General features: G+C 45.0%; 1 protein-coding gene across 2 annotated transcripts in view; it reads left to right on the top strand.

The window, feature by feature from the left end:
- Positions 1-15,992: 15,992 nt before the first annotated feature.
- LOC143961267 (mucin-3A-like) overlaps positions 15,993-27,404 on the top strand; it is a 68,588-nt gene continuing 57,176 nt past the window's right edge. For both annotated transcript variants that reach the window (XM_077470508.1, XM_077470509.1), the window contains exon 1: positions 15,993-16,171. In XM_077470508.1, the coding sequence (XP_077326634.1) occupies positions 16,075-16,171 (97 nt within the window). In that variant the 5' untranslated portion in view covers positions 15,993-16,074. The remainder of the gene's footprint in view (positions 16,172-27,404) is intronic.

Here is a 27,404-nt window from a genome sequence, read left to right on the forward strand (position 1 = left end):
CTATTTTTTCATAGTATGTTCTTAGCCTTCCAGTTGAATGACACTGGGTGTCTTTCAACCCAGAAGACTGAGAAAATACTGTGGTAAAAAAAAATATATTACTGTGGGAGATTTTATTGTTTTTTATTTTGTACCGTCCCTGGGGGCCTTTTCATAAAATAGAAAATATAACTCATTAAAATATTCACTTTCATATTCCATGTTGTCCACCAAAAAAAAGGTCTGCTCCTTCAGCAGGTGGATTTTCTCTTCTGATGTGAATGACAACCAATGCCACTCAATAATATCCAGGCTGTCATGGACCCGTCCCATGGGAACGGATTTGTACATGGATTGAAAACTGGCTACAAGGGTGAGTTCAGAGGGTGGTGATAAATGGGGAATACTCGGAATGGTCAGGGGTGGGTAGTGGGGTCCCACAGGGTTCTGTGCTGGGACCAATCCTATTTAATTGGTTCATAAAAGACCTGGAGGATGGGGTTAACAGTTCAATCTCTGTATTTGCGGATGATACTAAGATATTAAGCTAAGCAGGGCAATAACTTCTCCGCAGGATGTGGAAACCTTGCAAAAAGATCTGAACACATTAATGGGGTGGGCAACTACATGGCAAATGAGGTTCAATGTAGAAAAAATTTAAATAATGTATTTGGGTGGCAAAAATATGACTGCAATCTATACACCTGGGGGAGAACCTCTGGGGGAATCTAGGATGGAAAAGGACCTGGGGGTCCTAGTAAATGATAGGCTCAGAAATGGCATGCAATGCCAAGCTGCTGCTAACAAAGCAAACAGAAGCATTAAAAAAGGGATCGACTCCAGAGATAAAATGATAATTCTCCTGCTCTACAAGACTCTGGTCCGGCCACACCTTGAGTATGCCGTCCAGTCCTGGGCACCAGTCCTCATGAAGGATGTACTGGAAATTGAGCGAGTACAAAGAAGGGCAACAAAGCTAATAAAGGGTCTGGAGGATATTAGTTATGAGGGAAGGTTGTGAGCACTTAACTTATTCTCTCTGGAGAAGAGACACTTGAGAGGGGTTATGAATTCAATATACAAATACCGTACTGGTCACCCCACAATAGGGATAAAACTTTTTCGCAAAAGAGAGTTTAACAAGACCCGTGGCCACTCATTAAAATTAGAAGAAAAAGGTTTAACCTTAAACTACGTAGAGGGTTCTTTACTGTTAGAGCGGCAAGGATGTGGAATTCCCTTCCACAGGCGGTGGTCTATGCGAGGGGCATTCATAGTTTCAAGAAACTATTAGATAAGCACCTGAACGACCACAACATACAGGGATATACAATGTAATACTGATATATAATCACACAAATAGGTTGGACTTGATGTGTCTTTTTTCAACCTCGCCTACTATGTAACTATGTAAAATGTGTGACACAGCAGTAGCTACTCATGGGGCATAGTGAAGGTGTGCCACAGATTTTAGGGATGTAAATACATGGGGGAGCTTCCCAAAGTAGATTTACAAACTTCACGATTGTTCAGGTTAATTGGCGCAGGCTAGAAATTATTTAAATACAATGGGAAAAATAATATATGATTTTACATTTTGACCAACAACAAAAAACAGAAATTTACAAAAACAGAAATGCTGGGTTGGGTGGAGTTTGCCCTCAATTCATAGGTATATTTCCACATTTCTATCTATACATGCACTGCATTAAAAATGATTGAATCATAGTGTAGCTATGACTTCCTTGTGGAGCTTCTGGATTTTATTAGGCTCTCCTGCCCTCCTACTTGTGATCTACAGCTACTATGTTTTTTGTGATGCCTTGTTATTGCACTGGCACTGTTGTAGAACATCTTTACAGCCAAGCTATTTCCAGTAAAGCCATCTTTTCTTCCTCTTCTATGAGTGTTTGGCATATGTTGGTTTGGCATATGGCGGTTGAGTGTTTGGCATATGACAGTTGTTGGAGATTCAGGCAAACCATTCCTTCCCTTCCCAGTGTCTTTGTAATCTATGTGTTGACTACCATGGCAACTCATGGTGCCACTACTTGGCATGCCACAAGGTTTTCAATCGTACAAGATGCCCATGAGATCATACAGGAAGGTGGGCACTGGCAATAAAATCCTTGATGACCAGTCTGACATTCCCACATACCAATCACATAATACAAACAGGGCCGGATTAACGCTGGGGGCTGCAGCTCCAGGCCCCTTCCTTAAGATAGACCCAGCCCAGTCGTGTGAGTGAGCCTAAAGCCTATTACACACTAGTAGTTTTTTTTTTTGTTCAACCCAGTAGGACTGAACAAAAAAAAACCTGACAGCTCCAGAGGAGCAGCTGTACTAACCATGCAATGTTAGTACAACAATATCCCCTGCTGTGCTATTGTTTACTGCTACAGTACACACAGCCAAATGTTGGCCAGATTCTATTGAACTGGTCAATACCGCCTGACATTTGGCCCGTGTGTACTAGGCTTAATGTTACCCAGCCTTGCTCTGTGTGCAGTGTACACGATTGCTATGTAAATCATGGCAGCATTTATATGTAAATTGTTAGAGCATTCATATGTATGCCAAACTTCCTGAGCCCTGGTACACCAGCACCTTTGCTGAATGCTGCCAATATTGGACAATGGGCATGTACAATAAGCCCTGCCTGCCACTGTCTTCTGAGCCTGCCATCAGCCTGTATTGTGAAGGTGAGCAGATGGATGATGGAGGGGGGTAGTCCAGGGTGCAAAGATGAGCAGAGGCATGTGGAGTTAAGCAGAGATGAGGGGGTTTGGGGTGCACAGGACAGTTTGGGCTGCAGGGGTGAGCAGGGGAATTTAGAATGCACAGGTGTAATGGGAGGAGGTGGAAAAAGGTGCAGAGATTAGCAGAGAGGCAGGGAAGAATCCATATCGCATGTGGTATTTAGGGGAAATGTGACCAGACACCTAAATATGACATGTAATCTGCTTTTGTGAATGGAGCCCAGTATGTAAAATAGGATTTTTATAACAGCTTACCTGTAAAATCCTTTTCTTGGAGTACATCACAGGAGCACAGTAGTAATAACTATATGGATTATAGGCCACCTTTAGGTGATTGGACACTGGTATAACCAAAAAGGAAACAGGAAGTGCCCCTCCCTATATAACCCCTCTCATACCAGGAGTATCTCAATTTTTGTATCAAAGCAATATATACATATCCCAATAAGAGAGGAGGGACCTCTGTGTCCTGTGACATACTCCAAGAAAAGGATTTTACAGGTAAGCTGTTATAAAAATCCTATTTTCTTTATCGTACATCACGGGACACAGAGCACCATAGTAATAACTATATGGGATGTCCCATAGCAATGCCACCTGAGGGGAGGGAGACACAAATCAAATAGCCGCCACCAGGCATGAAGACCTGCAGCACACTGCGCCCAAAGGCAGTGTCCTCCTGCCATCATACATCCATTTAATAGATTCTCGTAAATGTATGTACTGATGACCAAGTAGCGGCCTTGCTAATCTGAGCAACAGAGGCTTAGTGATGCATTGCCCATGAAGCACTGACTGCCCAGGTAGAGTGCGCTTTAATCTGAAAGGGAGGAACCTTTCTTTTCTGGCCATACGCCTGACTAATCACCTGACAAATCCACTTAGCAACAGCAGATTTCGATTCTGCCTGACCCTTTCTAGGGCCTTCCGGCAACACAAGCAAAACATCAGTTTTCCATATCTGAGCAGTTGCTTTCAGATAGGCTTTAATTGCTCTCACTACATCGAGGGACTGTAATAATCTTTCTTCTACAGAACAAGGTTCTGGGAAAAAGGAAGGTAAGGAAACATCTTGATTCAGATGAAAACCAGACTCTACCTTTTAGCAAAAAGGTTGGGTGCGGACGCAGTACCACCTTATCCTTATGAATGATCAAGTATGACTCTTTACAAGAGAAAGCAGCCAGTTCTGATACTCTTCTTGCAGGGGTCATCGCAACTATGAATACTAATTTTCTTGTCAAAAGGATCAAAGGAATATTCCATCTACTCCAATTCTGATACTCTTCTTGCAGGGATTATCGCAACTAGGAATTACAAATTTCCTTGTCAAAAGGATCAAAGGAATATTCCATCTATTCCAAGTGCAAGTGGATCCCTTGTTCTTGCCACAAAGTTGTCCAACTTCTTGTTGATCCTGGACGCCAATACAATAGATCTATGTCCGGCGTACCCCATCTTTGGCATATGGCCAAAAAAAACATTGGGATGTAGAAACCATTCTCCAGGCAACAAATGGGTGTGGTTTACATGGGGGCGTGGCTCAAATGGGTGTGGTTAGAGTCTGAGATGAAGAGGGAAAGGGGGGGGGAGAGGGAAAGGAGGGGGGGGAGAGGGAAAGGAGGGACAGCAGCCCCCCGATCCTACACCACAATAGCAATATGTGTTTTCCAGAGTTTGACAATAAGCAGATAAAGATACTCCAAATACCTGGTGTTAGTACTTCAATCATCCCGGCGCCATGATTGTTATGGTGTCAGGATGATTGAAGCGCATTATTTCTATTATTACATTGTAATATGAAATTAAATCATTCAATTCACCATAATGCAGAATCAGTGGGGGCCATGAGCGCGTCACTAGCCACGTTGCCTGCCACCAGATTCCATCAGGTGTCCCAAGCGGAGTCTGTCCTTATATCAGGTGCCCCATCAGAGGTACCTTCCTCACATCTGTGTCCATCAGCGGAGCCCCTCCTTACATCTGGTGCCCCTCTGACATCCAGACTGGCCCCCACACATCCACAGACCGCCCCCCTCTGACATCCACAGACCGCCCCCCCCCCGACATCCACAGACCGGCCCCCCCATCCACAGACCGGCCCCCACATACACAGACCGGCCCCCGACATCCACAGACCGGCCCCCGACATCCACAGACCGGCCCCCGACTCCACAGACTGGCACCCACATCCACAGACTGGCCCCCGACATCCACAGACTGGTCCCTACATCCCCAGACTGGCCCCCACATCCCCAGACTGGCCCCCACATACACAGACTGGCCCCCATATCTCCAGACTGGCCCCCACATACACAGACTGGCCCCCACATCTCCAGATCCCTTGTTCTTGCCACAAAGTTGTCCAACTTCTTGTTGATCCTGGACGCCAATACAATAGATCTACGTCCGGCGTACCCCATCTTTGGCATATGGCCAAAAAAAACATTGGGATGTAGAAACCATTCTCCAGGCAACAACTGCTGATGGCTCGGAAAATCTGCCTGCCAATTTTCCACTCCTGGAATGTAAACTGCAGATAGGCAAGGAACACGTTTCTCTGCCAAAGACAGAATATGGTCCACCTCCCTTTGGGCTGCGTGGCTTCTGGTGCCTCCTTGGTGATTGATATAGGCCACTGCTGTGGCATTGTCGGATTGTATCCTGACAGGAGTGTTCCGCAACCTGGACATCCAGGCTATTATAGCCATATGTACTGCCTGAATCTCTGGGATATTGATGGGCAAGGCCTTATCAGACTCTGACCACTTCCCTTGAACAGTGGTCGCTTCTAGAACTGCTCCCCAGCCCCATAGGCTGGCATGTGTTGTTACTACTTTCCAGGAAACTGGAAAGAAGGATTTCCCCTTCTGCAAATTCCTGGTTATTAACCACCAGTTGAGACTCTGGTGTACGTTTGGAGCCAGATTCATTGGATAATCCAAGGCTTGGATCTCTTTGTTCCAAGCAGACAGAATGCTGTGTTGCAGTAGTCTTGAATAAAACTGGGCATAGGGAACCGCTTCGAAGGAGGCTACCCTCTTCCCTAGTAGTCTCATGCAAAGGCGAATGGAAGGACCCTTCTTTGCCTTGACTGCCTGGAGCAGCTCTTAAAGCGTTGACCTTTGCCTGAGGCAAGAACACCCTTTCCTGGGTTGTGTCTATGACCAGGCCCAAATAGTGCAGCCTTCTTAGTGGCTGTAAGGATGATTTCCCTTGACTGAGAATCCAACCCAGGTGTCTAAGATAACTGACTGTTCTGGACACCCCTTGATTTAACCCTGCTATTGACTGATCTACCAGTAGCAGGTCATCTAGGCATGCTATTATTGCTATACCCTGACCCCTTAGTCTTGCTAGTACTAGGGCTAACACTTTTGTAAACAGTCGGGGAGCGGTGGCTAACCCGAAAGGCAAGGCCATGAGCTGAAAGTGGTGCTGCTCTACCACAAACCGCAGAAACTTCTGGTGGGCGGGAAATATTGACACATGTAGATACGCATCCTTGATATCTATGGATGCTAGAACCTCTCCTCCCCATAGGGTGGAAACAACTGACCGAATAGACTCCATTCAAAAGGAGCAGATGTTTATAAAGTGATTCAGATTCCTGAGATCTAGAATGGGTCTGACATCTCCATTTTGTTTTGGTACCATAAAGAGATTTGAATAAAATCCCATGTCCCTCTCTTCTGAGGGAACCTCTATTATCTCTACTTGACACAGTAATCGATCCAGTGCCAGACTTTTTCTTTACTGGGTCCTTGGGAACATTTGATTTTTGAAAACTGGATGGTGGAAACTTTTGGAACTCTAGTTTGTAGCCTAGGGCTACTACAGAGAGGACCCACTTGTCTTGGATTTGCTCTTGCCAAGTTCCTGAAAACCACCGCAGTCTTCCCCACACTCGATTTAGCAGGGGCGCCCCTTCACAAGGCAGCCTTGGGATACTGTTTTGTGGACTTCTGACCCCAGGGCTTTTTGTATCCCTGTGTCTGGTTATGAGGCTTACCCTTTGCCCCTGACGGTGGAGGCCGTCAATACTGCCTGGAGGCTCTTGCTCCAGGCATAGGAGGGGAAGTCTTGAAAGAAGGCCATCTATTATTTTGGATATACTTATCCAAATCTTCCCCAAACAACCTTTCTACATGAACGGGAAACCCAGCCAAGAGCTTCTTGCATGGTAACTCAGCTGACCAATTTTTAAGCCACAGAGTCCTGCGAGTATGTATCAACATAAGCGCAAGGCAAGACGCCTGATCGATGGAATCATTGATAGCGTCTACTGCAAAGTATAAGGCCCTAGATAGCTCAGCTAAACTTTGGGCCTTATCAACTTGAGGAGGAACTTTTTTAACAACCTGTTTGAGTTCATTCCGAAAGGGATTGACAGATGCCTATTGCTGCTACTGCAGGCTGTACCACCGCACCGGCTACAGCAAATTAGGCTTTTCGTAGAGATTACATCTTTTTATCAGCTGGATCTCTAAGTACTTATACATTGTCCACTGGACAAGTTAAACTCCTGTTCACAGAGGAGATAGCAGCATCTACCGCTGGCAAATCCCATCTCTTTGAGAACTTTTTCTCCATAGGGTAAAGAAATGAAAATTTCTTAGGAGGAGAAAATTGCTTAACTGGGTGATCCCAATCATTATAAATCAGTTCCTCCAGTAACGGGTGCATAGGGAAAGCATAAGAACCCTGTGGGGGTTTTAGCGAACCCAAAGAGGAGAAGGAAATCTCATCCACCTCTTCAGGAGGCAGCATATCCAGAACGGACCAAGTCCGAAAGGAATTGAATTAGCAATTTCTGAGATTGCGAAGTTGAGAAAGGTTCTTCAGATGCTGAATCCTCAGAAGAGGAGTCACCTAAACCTCCTTTTCTCAAAGGTACCCCTATAATCTGCCCATTGTTCCAAAACGGGAAGGTCAAGGGCAGGAGAAAGGGAGCTGCAGCGTTTTCTCACTTCCTCGAAGGAGGGCGCAAACAAATCGGCTATTTTTCTGTCCAAACCAGCTAGAGCCAAAGCTAAATCATCCTTAGTGAGGAATGCCAAGGCTGACATGTTGGGGGTAACCACCATGCCTGTGAGCCAAAATGGCTCAGATTCGCAAGATGCTCCAGGTCCCTTCAGGGGAGGATGGAACTGTGGGCATGCCACTAGGAGCCTCAGTCTCTGACCGCAGCGACTTTGCACTCCCCCTGATGAATTACCCCTCCTACAGGCAGACATAGTCCTAAGCACAAAAAAAGCAGAGGTACTAAACAAAATGCATCTACTGCCGAGCTTTAGTCCAGCAATTACATAATATTCTGCTATAAATGCTCAGTCTCAATGCTGAGTAAACGTGCCCCTTAGAAATGCCTGTAACCACACATCCATAGTGCTTACATGGCCTTGTATGCTCTGTGTCCCTCCAACCAGACCAACCAGACACTCCCAGAGTTTAAAGCTTTTAAGCAGTGAGCCTTGTGCTCCACATGCATACCGGCAGCGTTTAGGCCACGCCCCTGTAGACTTAGGCCGCGCCCCCCTTTTTAAAGGGTCCTTTTCCCGCGCTCGGCGCATAGAGGCCGTCCCTGTAGTGAGGGCGGATCAAGGGGGGGGTTGGGTGTAGTCTTCAGCAGGGGGGAACCTGACCTCTCTGATGGTGGATGGTCCCCCCAAACCACTACTGATGGCTGACAGAGCAGAAGAAATAGCAATGCTGCCAGGGGAAGCCTTTTCTGACACTAGAACACATCACAGGGGAAGCATTAAATGCTGGAAGCCAGGTATGTAGCTTTTACACCCTCTAGTGGCAAAACACAGGCAAGGCATTGCATACTCACACCAGAAAGATCAAGTGAATCATATATACTAGCCATTCTCACCCAGGGTTCCATGGAACCGTGGGGTTCCTCCAGAGTTTGCTAGGGGTTCCTTGAGCTGTGGCTGATGAACCACCTATTTGATGATGCCTACAGTGTTCAAGGTCCAGGACCACTTAGCAAAGCCAGCAGCTTGACACCAAATATCTTTTTAACTGTCTTTAAGGGTGGCATTCTAAACACCACTTTATGGGGGACATTCTACCTATTGACCACTAATATAAGGAGCATTGTTCCTATTAAGTGCTGATGATTTGGTTTTAGTAAGGGTTCCTTGAGACATGAAAACATAGTTGGCAACATTGTAAAAAAAAAATTCGGGACACTTTTCTGGCAGTAGGCGGAGTAGTGTTATAATTAGGGGACGGGGCATGCGGTTATAGGTGTGGCATAGAAAAAGGTGAATGTGCGGCGTAAATAGTAAAATAGTGGGCGTGGCTTACATGGGGTGTGGCTCAAATGGATGTGGTTAGAGTCTGAGATGAATGCGGGATGGAGTGGGAAAGGAGGGGGGGAGAGGGAAAGGAGGGACAGCAGCCCCCTGATCCTACACCACAATAGCAATATGTGTTTCTTGATCATACATCACGGGACACAGGAGCTCATTACATGGTGGGTTATATAGGCACCTCTGGTGATTGGACACTGGTTAACCCCAGTTAAGGAGAATTCCTCCCCTATATAACCCCTCCCATATGGGAGGCACCTCAGTTTTTTCGCCAGTGTCTATGGTGGTTGGCCACGTAAAACATGTGCTATGAAGAAAGCTCTGTGCAGGTCCCTGCGGGGCCTAAGGGCTACAACAAACCGGATCCATATCTCGGGCCGATATTTGACTCCCAAGATGGTATGGTACCCGGACCTCGTCATCCGAAGAAACGAGGTTTGGCCTGTAAGTCCTCTCCTATTGGAAGACTGGGCTCTGGGAAAATCACACTTGGTGTACTGTTTACATAGTGGCACGAAAGTTTCTGGCAGAGTATTTTACAAGGTCCAGGTAGGAGATCCTTCTGAGAAAGAACCCCAGAAAAACCTGAAGGTTGGCACACTCTGCCCGCCGTGATGGGTGAAGGCTGGAATCTGTCTGTTTCAGCAATTCCTGCGGTGAGGACAGGTAAGGGAAGTTAATCCTATATATAATTATATTATGGATTTCTTAATTTGAGTAGTAGTATGTCTTACCTGGTTTCCACCACTAGAAGGAGTAAGAGCAGCCTGATGCATACTTACATGCCTTTCAGTACACACGCTCAGTGAAGCCTGGTTCTCCAGAGGTCTCACGTCTCCACTGCAGTCCCTGCCACAATAATGTAATACAGGGGTCCCACGTAGTTTGGGGGTCCCACGCAGCTCTGATGGAGATTCCTTTCCCCCCCTGGATTCCGGCGGTCGTCGTGCACGCGCGCCGAGTGCTCTCCCGGGCTAATGGAGGAGGGGGGAGTGTGGTTGTGAGCCGTGCACGTTGGTGTGCACGGCGCTGTACTGCGCAGGCGCCAGGCGGCAGTTTTTAAAAGCCCAGAGCATCAGGGGGCTGTAAGAGTGAGACACAGGAGCTGTGGGCAGTAAGCATCCCAGGGGATTGGATCCAGGCAAACCTTAGACACCTACTCAGCATCAGGTTGTGCAGTATTAAGCATATATATTTATTGTGAGACTTTAAGCACAACAGTGATTGCACTTTATACTAGTACCTCAGCCTTGTAGCTTAGGACTATGTCTCCTCGTAAGAGGGTCTCAGGGGGAGGTAACAAGGGCACTGGTAAATCACTGCCTAGGTCCAGGGGTTCTAAAAATGCCTGTAAGTTACCATCCCCCCCCTGCAAGACTGGAGCCAGCCTCACAGGATGAGTCAGTGCCCCGTCAGGTTTTGCAGCCTCTCCTAATGTCTCAGCCCCGGTAAACGTCACTGAGGACTCCCTTAGGGCTACATTCTGCTTCCCTGAAAGATAGCAGGAACAGGGGTAGATCCCCTCCCTCTGCTGAGATTCCTCTTTCAGATGACTCTTCTGACAATGAGGAGAGATCCCTATCTTGGGACAGGGATTTTGAGCAGTCAGAGGAATCAGAGGAAGAGGAGAGAGTCCCCTCCTCCCAGGCGCTCAGAAAAAAGGTGCAGTATTATACTGAATTAGTGCGTACCACATTCAGAATGCCTGCTGCTGAAGTCGCTACATCCTCTGTTTCTTCCCTAGGAGTCAGGAAAGTCCCACAGACTGCTTTTTCCTTTCCAATTCATCCCTTAATGGATAAATTGATGTATGAGGATTGGGGACATCCCGATAAACTGTTTGCTCCTCCTAAAAGGTTTTCTATGCATTATCCTCTGGAGGAAAGTTTCACCAAGAAATGTGGGGTCCCATCTGTCGATGCGGCTGTTTCTTGTGTGAATAAAAACCTGACCTGTCCATTGGATAATGCTCAGGTATTTAAAGATCCAACTGATAAGAGGTTGGAAACATTATTAAAAGCCTCCTTTTCCATGACTGGCGCTGTAGTGCAACCTACAGTCGCAGCCGTGGGGTTGTGTCAGTTCCTCAAGGAACAGGTTAAGCAGTGAGGAAGTGGAGAATTATGCAGAAATACCTCAAATTCTGTGTTTCATGATTGATGCGATTTTGGATTCTGTCCAACAAGCATCTCGTTTGTCTCTCCTGTTGGTACACATGCGAAGGGCCCTATAGCTAAAGAATTGGGCAGCTGAGCTATCATGCAAGAAGCATTTGATTGGGTTCCCGTTTAAAGGGGAACGTTTGTTTGGAGAAGAATTAGACAAATTCGTCCAAAAAGTTTCAGGGGGTAAATCGACTCTACTTCCAGTCAAAAAGAGCAAACGTCCATCATTTAAGCGTTCTCTCTCTCCCGGAGCATCAAGCTCTATGCAGTGGCGACGGCCTTCTCAACCCTCCTCTACAGGAAAGGCTCAGGGCCGGGCCCAGGGGCAGAAAAAGACTTGGGGGCGGAAGCCTGCCAAGCAGAGCCCAAAAGCTTCCTTGTGAAGGGGCGCCCCCGCTCGACCGAGTGGGGGGAAGGTTTCAGCAGTTTGCGGAAGCCTGGCGGGAAGAGATCCGGGACAAGTGGGTGATCTCTTCGGTATCTCTGGGCTACAAGCTAGAGTTTCAGGAGATTCCACCTTCTCGCTTTCTAAGGTCAAGGATCCCCAGGGATCCAGTAAAGCAAAAAGCGCTATTTCTGGCCTTAGATCACTTACTATCCCGAGGGGTGATAGTAGAAGTGGACCCAAAAGAACAGGGTTCAGGGTTTTACTCGAATCTCTTCACCGTTCCGAAGCCAAATGGAAGTGTCAGACCTATCCTGGATCTGAAGGATCTGAACCGGTTTTTACGCATCCGGTCCTTCCGAATGCAGTCAATTTGCACTGTGGTCTCCTCCCTGCAAGGGGGAGAGTTTATGGCATCAATAGACATCAAGGATGCATATCTCCATGTGGCAATTTTTCCCGCACACCAAAAGTATCTAAGGTTCGCGGTAGAGCGGCGCCATTTTCAATTTCTGGCCTTGCCGTTCGGGCTCGCTACGGCCCCTTTGAGTCTTCACAAAGATTCTGGACCCTCTCTTGGCAAACCTAAGAGCTCAGGGTATATCCATCATGGCTTATCTAGACTACTTGCTTCTCATGGAGAAAACAGTACCATTCCTGAACCACAGTGTTTCCAGAACACTAGAACACCTGGAACGCCTAGGTTGGATTATAAATCTAGAAAAGTCGTCCCTACAGCCTGCTACCAGGTTGGAATACCTGGGTATGTTTATCGACACCGCTCAGGGCAAGGTGTTTCTTCCAAGGCCAAAAGCCTTGGCCATCGGGGATCTGGTGCGCCTAATTCTGGGAAGGAGATCTTCCCCCATTCGGTTGTGCATGAGACTGTTAGGGAAAATGGTCGCCTCCTTCCAGGCCATTCCATTTGCCCAGTTCCACTCAAGGCCTCTGCAAAGATGCATCCTTGCGTCTTGGAACAGGAAGCCCCAATCCTTGGATCTTCCTATGCGTCTATCCCCAGGGACACGCAAGAGTCTCATCTGGTGGTTACAAACCGAGAATTTGCTGAAAGGCAAAACCTTTCTTCCTCTTCCATGGAAGGTTATTACGACAGATGCCAGCCTGACAGGCTGGGGAGCAGTGTTAGAGGAGACGTGCTCGCAGGGGAAATGGTCTGCGATCGAGAAGCTATTGTCCATAAATGTCTTGGACATCCAGGCAGTTTGGGCAGTTTATATGGCTCTCATAAAGTGGTCTTCCAGACTACGGGGTCTCCCTGTTCGGGTTCAGTCCGACAATGCCACAGCAGTGGCCTATATCAATCACCAGGGCGGTACCAGGAGTCTGGTTGCGCAAAAAGAGGTGAATCGTATACTTGTCTGGGCAGAAAAGCATGTTCCATGCCTTTCTGCAGTCTTCATTCCAGGAGTTGAAAATTGGCAGGCGGATTTTCTGAGCAGCCAGCAGTTGTTCCCAGGGAAATGGGCTCTGCACCCCGACGTGTTTTTGGACATATGTCACAGGTGGGGTACTCCAGACGTAGATTTGTTTGCGTCCAGGTTCAACAGAAAACTGGTCAAATTCGTGTCAAGAACAAGAGATACACTTGCTCAGGGGTCAGATGCTCTGACAATTCCCTGGGATCAGTACAATCTGATTTATGCCTTCCCCCCGTGCCCGCTTCTGTCGCGGTTCCTGGGAAGAGTCAAGAGGGAGACAAAATCGGTTCTTTTGGTAGCCCCGGCTTGGCCCAGGCGACCGTGGTACGCAGAGATCATGAAGTTGGCAGTAGGCAGGCCATGGATCCTCCCTCTCCGGCCAGATCTGCTCTCACAGGGTCCAATTTACCATCCTGCTTTACACAGTCTAAATTTGACGGTTTGGCTAATGAGACCCACATTCTGAGAGACCGTGGGCTTTCGGGGCCAGTCCTTTCTACTCTGGTTAATGCCAGAAAGCTGGCCTCCAGGCTTATTTACTACAAAATCTGGAGGGCATATCTTTCCTGGTGTGAACTCAGGGAAGGGCATCCTAGAAAGTATGTCATTAGCAGGATCTTGGCCTTTTTCCAGTCAGGCCTAGAAATGAATTTGGCCGTAAGCACTATCAAGGTGCAGATTTCGGCCTTGTCAGTGTTTTTTAAGAAGCCACTTGCATCGCATTCCCTGGTGCGGGCTTTCATCCAGGGGGCTATGCGGATAAGGCCTCCAGTCAAACCTCCGGTATGCCCATGGGATCTGAATTTGGTTCTCTCGGCTTTGCAGGGGCAACCTTTTGAACCTTTGCATCTGGCTTCATTAGTTCTTTTGACCAAAAAATTGGTTTTCTTGGTAGCCATTTTCACGGCTAGAAGACTGTCAGAACTAGCAGCTCTATCCAGCAAAGAGCCGTATCTAATTGTTCATAAGGACTGGGTGGTCATGCGCCCCAACAGGTCCTTTCTACCTAAGGTGGTTTCGGGATTCCATTTGAATGAAGGTGTAATCCTACCATCCTTTTTTCCGGACCCACAGTCCGCAGAAGAAGAATCTTTGCACACTTTGGATGTGGTTAGGACAATCAGTCCTATCTTCAAGCAACGGCTCAGATAAGGAAAATCGATTGCTTATTTATTTTGCCGGAAGGCCCTAGGAAGGGCCAGGTGGCGTCAAAATCCACTCTCTCAAGGTGGATTAGACAGATTATTTTTCAGACCTATAGTGTTAAAGGGAAAATCCCTCCTTTTCAAGTGAAAGCGCACTCTACTAGGGCTGTAAGTGCTTCTTGGGCAGTGCATCACCAGGCCTCCCTGGCTCAGATCTGTAAGGCTGCAACTTGGTCATCAGTCCACACATTCACCAGATTCTATCAGGTGGATGTCAGAGGGCAAGAGGATATCGCCTTTGGGCGCAGTGTACTGCAGGCTGCAGTTTTAGGTCCTCCGGCCCATGGCGGTCTATAATTATGATCTGTGTCTCCCTCTCCTCAACCTGAGCATTGCTTTGGACATCCCACTATGTAATGAGCTCCTGTGTCCCGTGATGTATGATCAAGAAAATAGGATTTTTATATACAGCTTACCTGTAAAATCCTTTTCTTGAGAGTACATCACGGGACACAAGGCTCCCGCCCCTCTTGGGTTTTACGTGGTTTCCTATTGCTTTGCTACAAAACTGAGGTGCCTCCCATATGGGAGGGGTTATATAGGGGAGGAATTCTCCTTAATTGGGGTTAACCAGTGTCCAATCACCAGAGGTGCCTATATAACCCACTATGTAATGAGCTCCTGTGTCCCGTGATGTACTCTCAAGGAAAGGATTTTACAGGTAAGCTGTATATAAAAATCCTATTTTTCCAGAGTTTGACAATCAGCAGATAAAGATACTCCTAATACCTGGTGTTAGTACTTCAATCATCCCGGTGCCAAGATTGTTATGGTGTCAGGATGATTGAAGCGCATTATTTATATTATTACATTGTAATATGAAATGAAATCATTCAACTCACCATAATGCATAATCAGTGGGAGCCATGAGCGTGTCACTAGCCACGTTGCCTGCCACCAGATTCCATCAGGTGTCCCAAGCGGAGTCTGTCCTTATATCAGGTGCCCCATCAGAGGTACCTTCTTCACATCTGTGTCCTTCAGCAGAGCCCCTCCTTACATCTGGTGCCCCTCTGACATCCACAGACTGCCCCCCCAACATCCACAAACTGGCCCCCCCAACATCCACAAACTGGCCCCCCCAACATCCACAAACTGGCCCCCCCGACATCCACAGACTGGCCCCCCCGACATCCACAGACCGCCCGCCCTCCACAGACTGCCCTGTCTTTCTGACTTACCTGATGCCCGCCGCAGGACTGCTGGAAATTATTGCAACACACATACTCCAAGTTTCTCTCTCACCCTACTCTCTCTCATCCCCCACCCCCTCTCTGTCTCCCCCCTCCCCCCTCTCTAGTTTATTCAATTTGTTTAAATGTTTAATTTGTTTTAACAAAAACTTTTTGCATTTTCATTTTATTTATTTCCGTAAACAAGTCCCACCAAAATCCCCAGCACCAGGCCCATGATGCTCTTAATCTGGACCTGTATACAAGTAAAACTTCCTCCCACCACCGAAGCATGCTATTTTTGAGTGGGTATTGCGATTTGTTTTGCGTCATACACTGCTTTTTAAAAATACTTTTAAAAAGAAATAACAAAGATAAATATAAAACCTCTCTAAATCATGTTTCTTTTTTTGGGAAGAAATTGCACGACCTTTGTATGCTGTGAGGGATTTTTGTGTGTGGTTAGATGTTTATGGCTTTGTATAATTATATCACATACCCTGCCCCTGTATATTATACTTATAAACTCTTTTATGTGGTCATATTATACAGGTGAGTTAGGAAAAACCAAGAGAAGAGGTAAGATCAGTGGTCTTGAAGCAGCTAGGTAGTATAAAAGTGTACTCTAATCCTCAAGAAGCAAAATGGCAAATAAAGAACAGAAACCCCTACTCCTCTTTTGGACAACATGGACCCTACTGTGGTCACTTCTGGTACCCTTTATTTCATGCCAGGCAATTGGTGAGTAAAATCTTTTTTTTGATATTCTGTCATCTTTTAAAATACAGTGTAAAATTTGAGTTATTTGGCTTTTATAGAGTTCCTGTCAATATGAAGAAAACAAATAATGAAAGGGAAAGTAATACCTTGACTTTTTCCCAGATTGTAAGTTCTAATGAGCAGGGTCCTCTGATTCCTCTTGTGTTGAATTGTATTGTAACTGTACCATCTACCCTCATGTTGTAAAAGCGCTACGCACACTGTAGGCACTATATAAATCCTGTATAATAATAATAATTTATAATAATATATTAATAATAAAGAAATTTGATATGGGAATTTAGTAAAGAAAAAAAAAAACGTTGGGGGGTTGCAAACTAAACCATGTATAAACAATTACAAAAACAGCAAAACTTTATTAATTAGGGGGTTTGCACAAATAATTATTATACCAAGGCTCCCCTGATGGTGAATATTAAAAACAAATAAATCATAAAAAAATAATTTTACTTTGATTGGCAGTTTTCAGATAATACAAGTGATAAGGAGCAATTTGAAAAAGTACAAAGTGTGCAATAGAAGAAATTGTATAATTAAAGTGGATTGCTGAAGAACTGATAAATCGTTGTCATAGTTAAGTACATATATTTGTCAGAGCATTAACATCAAAAGAATGTATAATAAAAAGGGATACAGAATATAGTTACATAGTTAGTAAGGTTGAATAAAGACACCAGTCCATCATGAGTGAGTGTCTACAATTGTCCCTATCCCTGTACATTGTACACTCACATTGGTCCCTACACCCTCAAGGAGCCCATAATCCAAGGTCCCCATTCATATACTAGGGCCAATTTTGGACAGAAGCCAATTAACCTATCAGCATGTCTTTGGAGTGTGGGAGGAAACCAGAGTACCCAGAGGAAACAGACACAGGCACAGGAAGAACATGCAAGCTCCAGGCAGGTAGTGTCCTGGTTGGGATTTGAACCAGCGACTCTTTATACTGCTAGGTGAGAGTGCTAACCACTGTGCCGCCCTAATATCATGCATAGAAAAATGATAATAATACTGGTCTCATTGAACTCTTCCATTGATGGTTACGTGCGGTTGAAACTGACAGTATGGAGGTGGTGAAACAGACTGGAAACTGCCTTGGCAGAATCAAATACTCAAAGGTAGAACAGTTAGCCCTTGTACACATGATCGGAGATTCCGACAACCAAATCCGTCGGATTTTGTCCGAAACTGTTGTATACACACGGTCGGACTAAGTTGTCGGAAAATCCGATCGTTCAGAACGTCATGACGTTATTTCGTTACGACGGGACTACGTTCAGGCTAGTAGCCAATAGCTTTGGTGTAGGAATTTGATCTGAGCATGCGTGGCACTTTGTCCGATCGGAATTCTCTACACATGATCGGAGTATGTCCGATCGGAGCATTTTGTCTGAAAATATTTCCGGCAAGTTGGAAAATTTGGTCCGACGGATATTTTCAGACGGAAACAGTCCGATGCATACCACACACAGTCGGAATATCCGACAAAACGCTCTGATCGGACACATTCCGTCGGAATCTCTGACCGTGTGTACAAGGGCTTAGAATAGGAAAAGGGTGAGAGAGGGTTAAGAGGGCTGAAAAAGAGGGGTGGAAAAGAAAGATGGAGGTAAGAAAAAGAAAAGGAGGAGGAAGGGTCCCAGGGCGCCAGTGTGTCAGTAGCTTTAGATTGGGGGTCAGCAACCCATAGATCATGGTCTACCAGTAGATTGTAGCCAGAAGACTGGTAGATAGCGGTCTGGGCTTGCTGACCCACCATCTCAGAGCATCAAACAGAGTGAAATGCAGAGGCAATACTTGTAAGCTTGCTAAAGCTGTAGTAGGGAGCAAGAGCCACATAAGCCAATGTCTCCCCTGTAGTGCTGGCTCCTGTCCCATGCTGAGTGATACATACTGCACGCCACCTCTTATCCTGGTTGGTGGTCTCCAGAGTGGTGCCAGTAGCAGGAAAGAAGAGATCTTCAGGTCAGTGTGAAGCAATACACTGGGCATAATAGTATAGGCTCATATACTGATGTTGTGAAATTTTAAACAAGTAATTGTGCCAAACAATCACAAAGTGAAGTGAATAATAGTAGAGAATAATAGTAGAGCTGAATAGATCACCTAACAAATCATTTGGAAATATATAAAAGGTAGGTGTTAACTCAAATAAGCATATAATTTTAACATATTACACATACTTGGCGGCCTCTGTAATAGGAAGTCTCATCTCCTGAGCCACCAGTGGACCACTGTTCTGTCTATCATAGGAGATTCTCACTGTAATCTGTCGGCGCTCATCCTGCCCCCTCCCCGTCCCCTCTAGGCTGCAGATGGGCATCGATCAGGCTGCAATGATGGCAATGGTGAGGCTTCTGCATTGATGGCAATGGTGAGGCTTCTGCATTGATGGCAATGGTGAGGCTGCTGCATTGATGGCAATGGTGAGGCTGCTGCATTGATGGCAATGGTGAGGCTGCTGCATTGATGGCAATGGTGAGGCTGCTGCATTGATGGCAATGGTGAGGCTGCTGCATTGATGGCAATGGGGAGGCTTTTGCATTGATGGCAATGGTGAGACTTCTGCATTGATAGCAATGGTGAGGCTGCTGCATTGTTGCACTTGTGAGGCTGCTGCATTGATGTGGACTGATGAGGCTGCATTGATGGCAATGGCTTCTGCATTGATGGCAATGGTGAGGCTTCTGCATTGATGGCAATGGTGAGGCTTCTGCATTGATGGCAATGGTGAGGCTTCTGCATTGATGGCAATGGTGAGGATTCTGCATTGATGGCAATGGTGAGGATTCTGCATTGATGGCAATGGTGAGGATTCTGCATTGATAGCAATGGTAAGGTTTCTGCATTGATGGCACTTGTGAGGCTGCTGCAGTGATGTGGACTGATAAGGCTGCATTGATGACACTTGTGAGGCTGCAGATGGGCACTGACTTGTATTTTGCTTCAAAGTTCCTTAGTTAAAATTTCAGTATTTTTTCCTGAAACTTCCCTATTAAAATGAATGGGTGTGTTATACTCCTGTGCATGTTATATGCCGATAAATACGGTATACAAAAAAGTCCTCAACAAAAAAAAAAAGAGAAACCAAACACCAACGAGAAAAGTCTGTGTGATGACTGGTACTCTTAATTAGCCGTGCTCCACCTTCACATGTGTGGGACAAATACAGACTCACCAGGTGATTAAACAATGGGAGACTTCATATGCTCAGATCCTTTGGAAAGTATATCCTTGATGTCATATGACGTTTTTCACAACCTGCTGCTTGGAGGCGCTTAGAGCGATGATTGGGGTGCGGTGTCTCGCTCGGACACACAGCATCTCCGATCATGTAAAGGCCTTATGCTGTAGGCTCAATACCATGTGATCAGCTGTGTCCAACCACAGCTGCTCACAGTGTAAATAGAAAGTTCAGTTTATCGGCATTCTTTTCCTCGTGCTGACAGCGCATGAGTAGTAAGCGGCCTTCCTGACAGGGGGGGATCAGTGCTGATATTCCGTGCAATGATTATCAGTGCAGCCCCATCAGGGATGCTTGCCAGTGCCCACCAGTGATGCCCACCGGTGCCCAACAGTGCTGCCTTTCAGCGTCCATCAGTGATGAAGTGCCTCCTCATCACTGCCACCTATCAGTGCCTATCAGTGAAACCTATCAGTGCACATCAGTGCTGCTTAGCAGTGTCCATCAGTGCCGCCTATCAGTGCCCATCAATGACACCTATCAGTACCCACCAGTGATGCATATAAGTGCAGCCTATCACTGCCCATCAGTGCACCTCATTAGTGCAGCCTCATCAGTTCCCATTAGTGCAGTCATCAGTGCCCATTAGTGCAGCCTCATCAGTGCCCATCAGAGTGCAGCCTCAAAAAGTAAAGAAAATTGCATTTTTTTTTCAAAATTGTCTCTTTTTTTTGTTTATAGCGTAAAAAATAAAAACTTCAGAGGTGATCAAATACCACCAAAAGAAAGCTCTATTTGTGGGGAAAAAAAAGAACATCAATTTTGTTTGGGGTGCAACGTCGCACGACTGCGCAATTGTCAGCTAAATCCACGCAGTGCCGAAACGCAAAAAATGCTCTGGTCAGGAAGGGGGTAAATCCTTCTGGGGCTGAAATGGTTAAATTGTTAGGACTAATCTGTGTTCCACAGGAGTATACACAAGCATTACTAGCATACTAGCACTACATAGCCAGTCTGTGGGAGCCAGAATTATTGTTGGTTGGTAGGGGATCAAATACTTATTTTACTCAATGAACTGCAACTCAGTTTATAACATTTGTATCATGTGTTTCTTGTGGATTTTTGGTTTATATTCTGTCTCTATCATTGAAAATGCACCTATGATAACAATTACAGACCCTTTATTTCTTTGTAAGTAGGCAAACTTACCAAATGTGCAGGTTATCAAATATTTTGCCACTGCATATTCTGCATTCTCAAGCACCGCGTACGAGTCTTCTGTCTGGGTGTCTACCGCCTGGATCTCCCCCAATCCCCAGCCTACAGGGTTGACAACAGTTTTTAGGATTTCACTGCAGCAGAGACAGCTTGAAATAATAAATAACAGTAATGACTCAAGTGATAAAAAAGGACAGAATCCTGCTCTAGCGGAACTCCTATTATAATCTTATTTAAATGTTCTCTTTATAATAACTAACAATATCTACAGTGTCGCAGGTCTCTCCAGACTGGAAATTCTTGCACTTCATACAGGTACAAATAGAAAGCATGCCAGCAAAGTGTGATATTTTCAGTAAAGTTTTATTGTATAATAATATATCATACTCACAAAGGTTCATGGCAACATAGCAGATCACATACAATCCATTCAAGGTGAGACCTGCTCCATCCTCTGGATGTGGGATATATTTTAATGTTGAACAACAAGCAATATTCCCATTACATACGTTCCTGGAGTAGACAAGGGGTAGGTGGGGACTGTAGTAACTACCAGCTAGAGTCTGGTAAGTTGAAGCATTTATCGCATTGGTGGTTGTAAGTGGGAAGAATGCCCCCCTTACGGTGGTAGCCAGAATGATTGTCACGCCACTGGCTCTGCCAAGGGGAGTTGGACCTACAACTATACAGGAACCATCAGATACAAGGTCAGTCAACCATAGCTCAAGGAACCCCTGGCCACCCCTGGGGTTCCATGGAACCCTGGTTGAGAATGGCTGGTCCAAATGTTTATTCAGATGGTCACATAACAGCGGTAATGCAAGTGCAACATTTCAGGGACTACGCAGGACTCCCCTTCATGCCACATGTGTGGCCCACCAAACATTGGATTCTACAGACTAATTTTACCAGAGGTTCCATTAGACCTGAAAATTATTTCAAGGATTCCTCTGGGCTAAAAAGGTTGAGAGAGACTGGTATGGATGTTAATTTGAAGGACCTTGGCATGCTGCCAATATGTGTGTAACATACACCAATATTGATCCTTGGCAGACACGTTTCAAGGGTTGACCCTCCTTATCATAGCATCCAGAGCAATTGTCACCTTGGATGGATTGTGTGTTGCCAAGAATCTTTGCAAGTGAAATATATTATTATACCATAAAGTTTTATTGAAGATATCACATAAATCTGGAATACTTTCTATTTGATGTTTAGTGACACACATTATGATGTTACATAGTTACATAGTAGGTGAGGTTGAAAAAAAACAAGTCCATCAAGTCCAACCTATGTGTGTGATTATATGTCAGTATTACATTGTATATCCCTGTATGTTGTGGTTGTTTAGGTGCTTATCTAATAGTTTTTTGAAACTATCGATGCTCTCTGCTCGATGCTCCGCTCTTACGGTAAAGAGCCCTCTATGTAGTTTAAGGTTAAACCTATTTTCTTCTAATTTTAATGAGTGGCCACGTGTCTTGTTAGACTCCCTTCCATGAAAAAGTTTTATCCCTATTGTGGGGTAACCAGTATTGTATTTGTATATTCATATCCTCTCTCAAGCGTCTCTTCTCCAGAGAGAACAAGTTCAGTGCTCGTAACCTTTCCTCATAACTAATATCCTCCAGACACTTTATTAGCTTTGTTGCCCTTCTTTGTACTCGCTGCATTTCCAGTACATCCTTCCTGAGGACTGGTGCCCAGAACTGGACAACATACTCCAGGTGCGGCCGGACCAGAGTCTTGTAGAACGGGAGAATTATCATTTTATCTCTGGAGTTGATCCCCATTTTAATACATGCCAATATTCTGTTTGCTTTGTTAGCGGCAGCTTGGCATTGCATGCCATTGCTGAGCCTGTCATCTACTAGGACCCCCAGGTCCTTTTCCATCCTAGATTCCTCCAGAGGTTCTCCCCCCTTAGTGTATAGATTGCATTCATATATTTGCCACCCAAATGCATTATTTGAATTTTTTCCACATTATTGTAAATGTTCATTTATTGCAGATATAAACTTTTTTATCTTAATGTAATATAGATCTCTAAAGCGTGCCCTGAAAAATACATTGTTGGCTGAGATCAAAAAAGTATACAACAAAACCTTTTTTTGTTGTTGTGGTGAGCCCAGGACAAGGAAAGTTATTCTAGCATCTACGCACAAAGAGTGGCGGTAGCAGATGACCGGGATAGCCACGTCACTGATGTCTTCTAAAGACAGATGTCCGATGACAGGGCTCACTCTAAACACAGCCATGCTTCTGGCCCTGGATTAGGGTTTGCAGTGGTGTTACAGTAGAGCAGATGGAACTGTTATGTACTAAGCGTGGACATTCCATGGATCCCGCCTTCATTAATAGTCGGCCTTGAATAACAAAGCTTGGGATACTTTCCAGGGGTTCTGTTTGAAGTGCTCCTTGGCTGGGTATTAAAAGATCATACAGGTCATTCATGAAAACCAGAACAAAGAGAAACAGAGCTAAATCATCTTCACACATAGATATACTATGTATATGATTGATATTTGTTTACTCTGTTCTGGCTTTGCTCAGAGCGCTGTATTTTTTATAATAGTTAGTTTACGTTTTAAAACCAAATGTTCTTACCATTGGTAAAATGTTTATAGGTTCATATTATTGTATAGTGAATAAAAAAAAATATTATTTATCTATCTATCTATCTATCTATCTATCTATCTATCTATCTATCTATCTATCTATCTATCTATCTGTGGTGGCCACTCCATTAGGGGCGTGGAGGCTCTAATTGGCTTCAAAAAAGGGTGGGCTTGGGGCGCAGACCACTGAGCCCTGAGCCCACCCAGTTTTGTGACAATATTGAATTAATATTCGCTATTGTCATCCTGCTTCTCCTCCTGGCCAATCAGGAAGAGGGTCTTAAGACCCAATTGGCTGAGAGGAGAAGCAATCGTATTGGTCGTGAGCGGGGGTGGGGGGGCGCCGAGGAGGAAACACAGGGGAAAGTTGCCAAAGCTACTCGCGGCCTGGATGGGGAAAGTGCGGGGCTGACGGACGGACGGGCGGTTTGACCGACCGACCGACCGGCCAATCGAACGATGAGGGTGGGAGGTTTAACAGACTGACTGGTTGACTGACCCAACAAAGGGGGTTGGGTGTCAGGTGGTTTGTTTGAAAAAAAAAATAGAGCACCAGCCACCACTGCTATCTATTGCAAACATCCAAAGAGTGATCGCTGTACTTATTAAATACAATTTATTGAAAGTCCTTAAAATAAACAAAAGTTACATGCTATGTTCCCAAAAGCAACAATTTTGGGCAAAGTACATCTTCAGGCTGGAGCATAATCAGAATGAAATACACATTGCACAGATATATGTCTATATCTCTAACAAAAATCAGGAACCAATTGATTAATTATTACATGTCAAACACACATGACACAATCGTTTTTAGCTGTTTCAGAAAGGTAGCTATCAAGTGACATTCATTCTTCACTCCAAATGAGGAGAAAATTAACCCATAGAAAACCTGTTACAAAGATGAAAAATAAACAAAATTAGGACAAAGTAACATATAAATTACATAAAGATAAACAAAATTAGGACAAAATTAGGACAAAGTAACACATAAATTACATAAAAATAAATAAAATTAGGAAAAAAGTAACATATACATTACATTGTTTAAAAATATAGACAAAATGTATATTGTTATTGATAAAACATCATGAATAAATTTATGATGTACACAGATGGAAATCCAGGGATCAAAATGCTGTCTTATAACCTCTTCCTATTCTACTATAGCTCTTATCAATAATCACAGATCACTCAAAGGTCATCTTAAGACTCCTTATATTAGCACAGATCGTATCGATCTCTCATTCACAAAAATAAATACAAATTAAATCCCCATGGAGATTAAAGTGTCTAGTCGGTGTAGGGCTCTTCCATAGTGTATCCATTGTTCTTCCATATTTTTTTTTGATAACCCCTGCAGTTTTTGTTTTTTGCATTATAAACAAAAAAAAACCAGACAATTAAAAAAAAAACAAAGAACAAAAAAACAATATTCTCTACGCTCTGCTACAAAACATAAAAAAATTTACAAAATCAAATGCCTTCATAAATTTAGGCCAATATGCGTATATTGATTGGTTTGCGCAAACGCTATAGTGTCTACAAACTATGGGATAATATTTTAAATTTTTTTACTAGTCATGGCGGTGATCAGTGTTTTATAGCGGGTCTGTGATATTGCGGCGGACAAATCGGACACTAACTGACACTTCTGACACTTTTTGGGGACCAGTGACACTAATACAGTGAATAGTGCTAAAAATATGCATGCTCACTGTACTAATAACACTGGCTAGGAAGGGGTTAACATCAGGGTTAACTGTGATCCTAGTCTGTGTTTTAGCCCTGGTTCATGCTGGAGCAATTTGACATGTGCTTTGCAGGGGCGGATCCAGGGGGCGCAACGTGGCGATTACCCCCCCCCCCCCCGGATGCGGATGAGAGAGCGGCCAGCTTCGCGGGTGGATGAGAGAGTGGGTGTGCCGGGCAGCTGAATGGCTCAGTGGGCGGTTGAGAGAGTGGGCGGCTGGGCAGGTGAGAGAGCGGCTTGCCAACCAGTGAGCCGGCGGGCGGGGGAGCAGAGAGATGACATCATCTTTCACCACCCACCCTGCAGTTCTGCCCTCACTGTGCAGGAAGCCGTGGGCAGCAGAGACATTACATCATCTCTCTGCTACCTGACTCTGGGACACAGCAAGAGACAATCCCCACCTTAACAGCAAGTGACAATCAGCGGGTGACAGGTGATGTGGCAAGTGACAATACGCAACTTGTGACCCTCCCAAGACTAGACTCTGGATCCATCCCTGGTGCAGTGGGCGAGGTGCATTGCAGACACAGGATCCATGCCTTCCCTTCTATCAGAATGGCAATCTGTCTTGTTCATACCTTTCAAGTATTTGAGATGGGAACGAGAAATACTTTTTGAAAGATAAAAAGTGCATTTGATATGCAACTATATAGATCAGACCAAAATGAGGAACAAAAGAATAGGAAAGAGGGACACAGTGACTTTGTTCCAAATAAGGGACAGTCCCTCGAAATTAGGGACAGTTGGGAGCTATGGCCTTGTTTACATAGGCAGACCACCGTTCTGACTCTTTGGCTAACGATCAGCGTGTGCTGAACATTGAGTCAGCGGTACTTGCCGATCAGCTCCCACTGTGTGTATAATCACAGCGAGAGCGGGCCATCGCAGGCGCACATTCGCAACACCCCCCCCCCCCCACCGTGAAGTGTCGGATCAAGTACTAGGTATGTGGTCCGGCACAGCAGAGCCATTTTGCCGCCGTATATGCAAGTTATATGGCCGTCAAGGGGTTAAGTGAGTGAATATACTTACTTTTTTGGCATCCTGTGTCTTGAGATGCTGTTGCTTCTTTGCAAGTATTTGATCCTTTGGTTGGGTGGAAAAACTGTTTCCCCCACGGCACGCAGTGGTTCTTCCTGCAGGCTCATATGTAGTGTAGTGTCATATGTGTCAGTGGGAGAAACCATAGTGTGCAGCAGGGGAGGGCAGTATTCCACATAACCTGGAATTGTGGAATATTTGCAGTGGCCGGGGAGCCAGTTTCTAGCCGTGGGTCAGCAGAAGGGTAAATACAGTATATTCACTCTTCTTTTAGTAAGTATGCTTTTGTTTTAAGGCAACATAATAAACTTTTACTTATGCAATGGGGGGGGGGGGGGGTGGATTGTGAGGGTGTCATCAACCTTTTACTTATGAACACTGATCAATTAAAAAAAAAAAAAAAAGTTTTGTTTGACATTCTGCTTTAAAAATTGCAGTACAAAGCACATCATCTGTAAGGAGGAAAGGATGTGCACAAGCATGTCGAAATTTAATCCCAACAATAAAAAGATTCTGGTTATTAAAATAAATATTTTCCTTTATGTCTGTTAGAGATAAAGCCCTTAAGCCCATCAAGCAGAATACTCTTCTCTGTTTTGAAAGCCGGTATTTTTCTTCGTTCTCGAGGATATCAATCAGGGACCGAATCCTTGTTGCACCTCCTTCATGCACTCCAGTGATGTAATTATTATAGAAGTCCAGCCAAATAGACCCAGAGGTTGTCAACATCCCAGTATAAGGAATAATGAAAAAAGAGTACCCCCCCCCCCCCCTATGAAAGTACTATGGGACTTTAAGGGCAACTGACAAATATCAAAATATGCAAAAAATAAAATGTATTTATATTAGAAATGTGGTGCATACATCAGTGTTGTATAGCATTTCACAAGGTAGGTCTTCTGATGGTGACAATGGTGGATCATGCCTGTGTAATGTGTGTTGAAATGGCCACTTGTACTCTCCATCAGAAGTCCATGCAACAGGGTGACAACACAGGAACACAACTAGGAGACAAGAACAGAGCGTTGTCAAACGTTGTACAACAGGAAGTAGCTCAACGAGGTCCTTAACCACTTGCTGCCCGCCATATAGCAAAATGACGGTGGCAAAGTGGTTTCAATATCCTGACCGGACGTCATATGATGTCGCCACTATATCCAGTCGCTGCGTGCCCCCGGGGGTGCGCAGCGTGGCAATTGTTGTTGCAGCGTGTCAGTCTGACACAACGCAACATCGATCTAGGTAAAGAGTCTCTGACTGAGACTCTTTACCATGTGATCAGCTGTGTCCAATCACGACTGATCACAGTGTAAACAGGAGAAGCCATTGATTGGCAGATGCGAGTAGAGGAGAGCCGAGGATGCCCACACCCGAGAATGC

This window comes from Lithobates pipiens, unplaced genomic scaffold (assembly GCF_037356315.1).
Source record: "Lithobates pipiens isolate NorthernLeopardFrog02 unplaced genomic scaffold, aLitPip1_a1.2 Scaffold_8, whole genome shotgun sequence".
Classification (NCBI taxonomy): domain Eukaryota; kingdom Metazoa; phylum Chordata; class Amphibia; order Anura; family Ranidae; genus Lithobates; species Lithobates pipiens.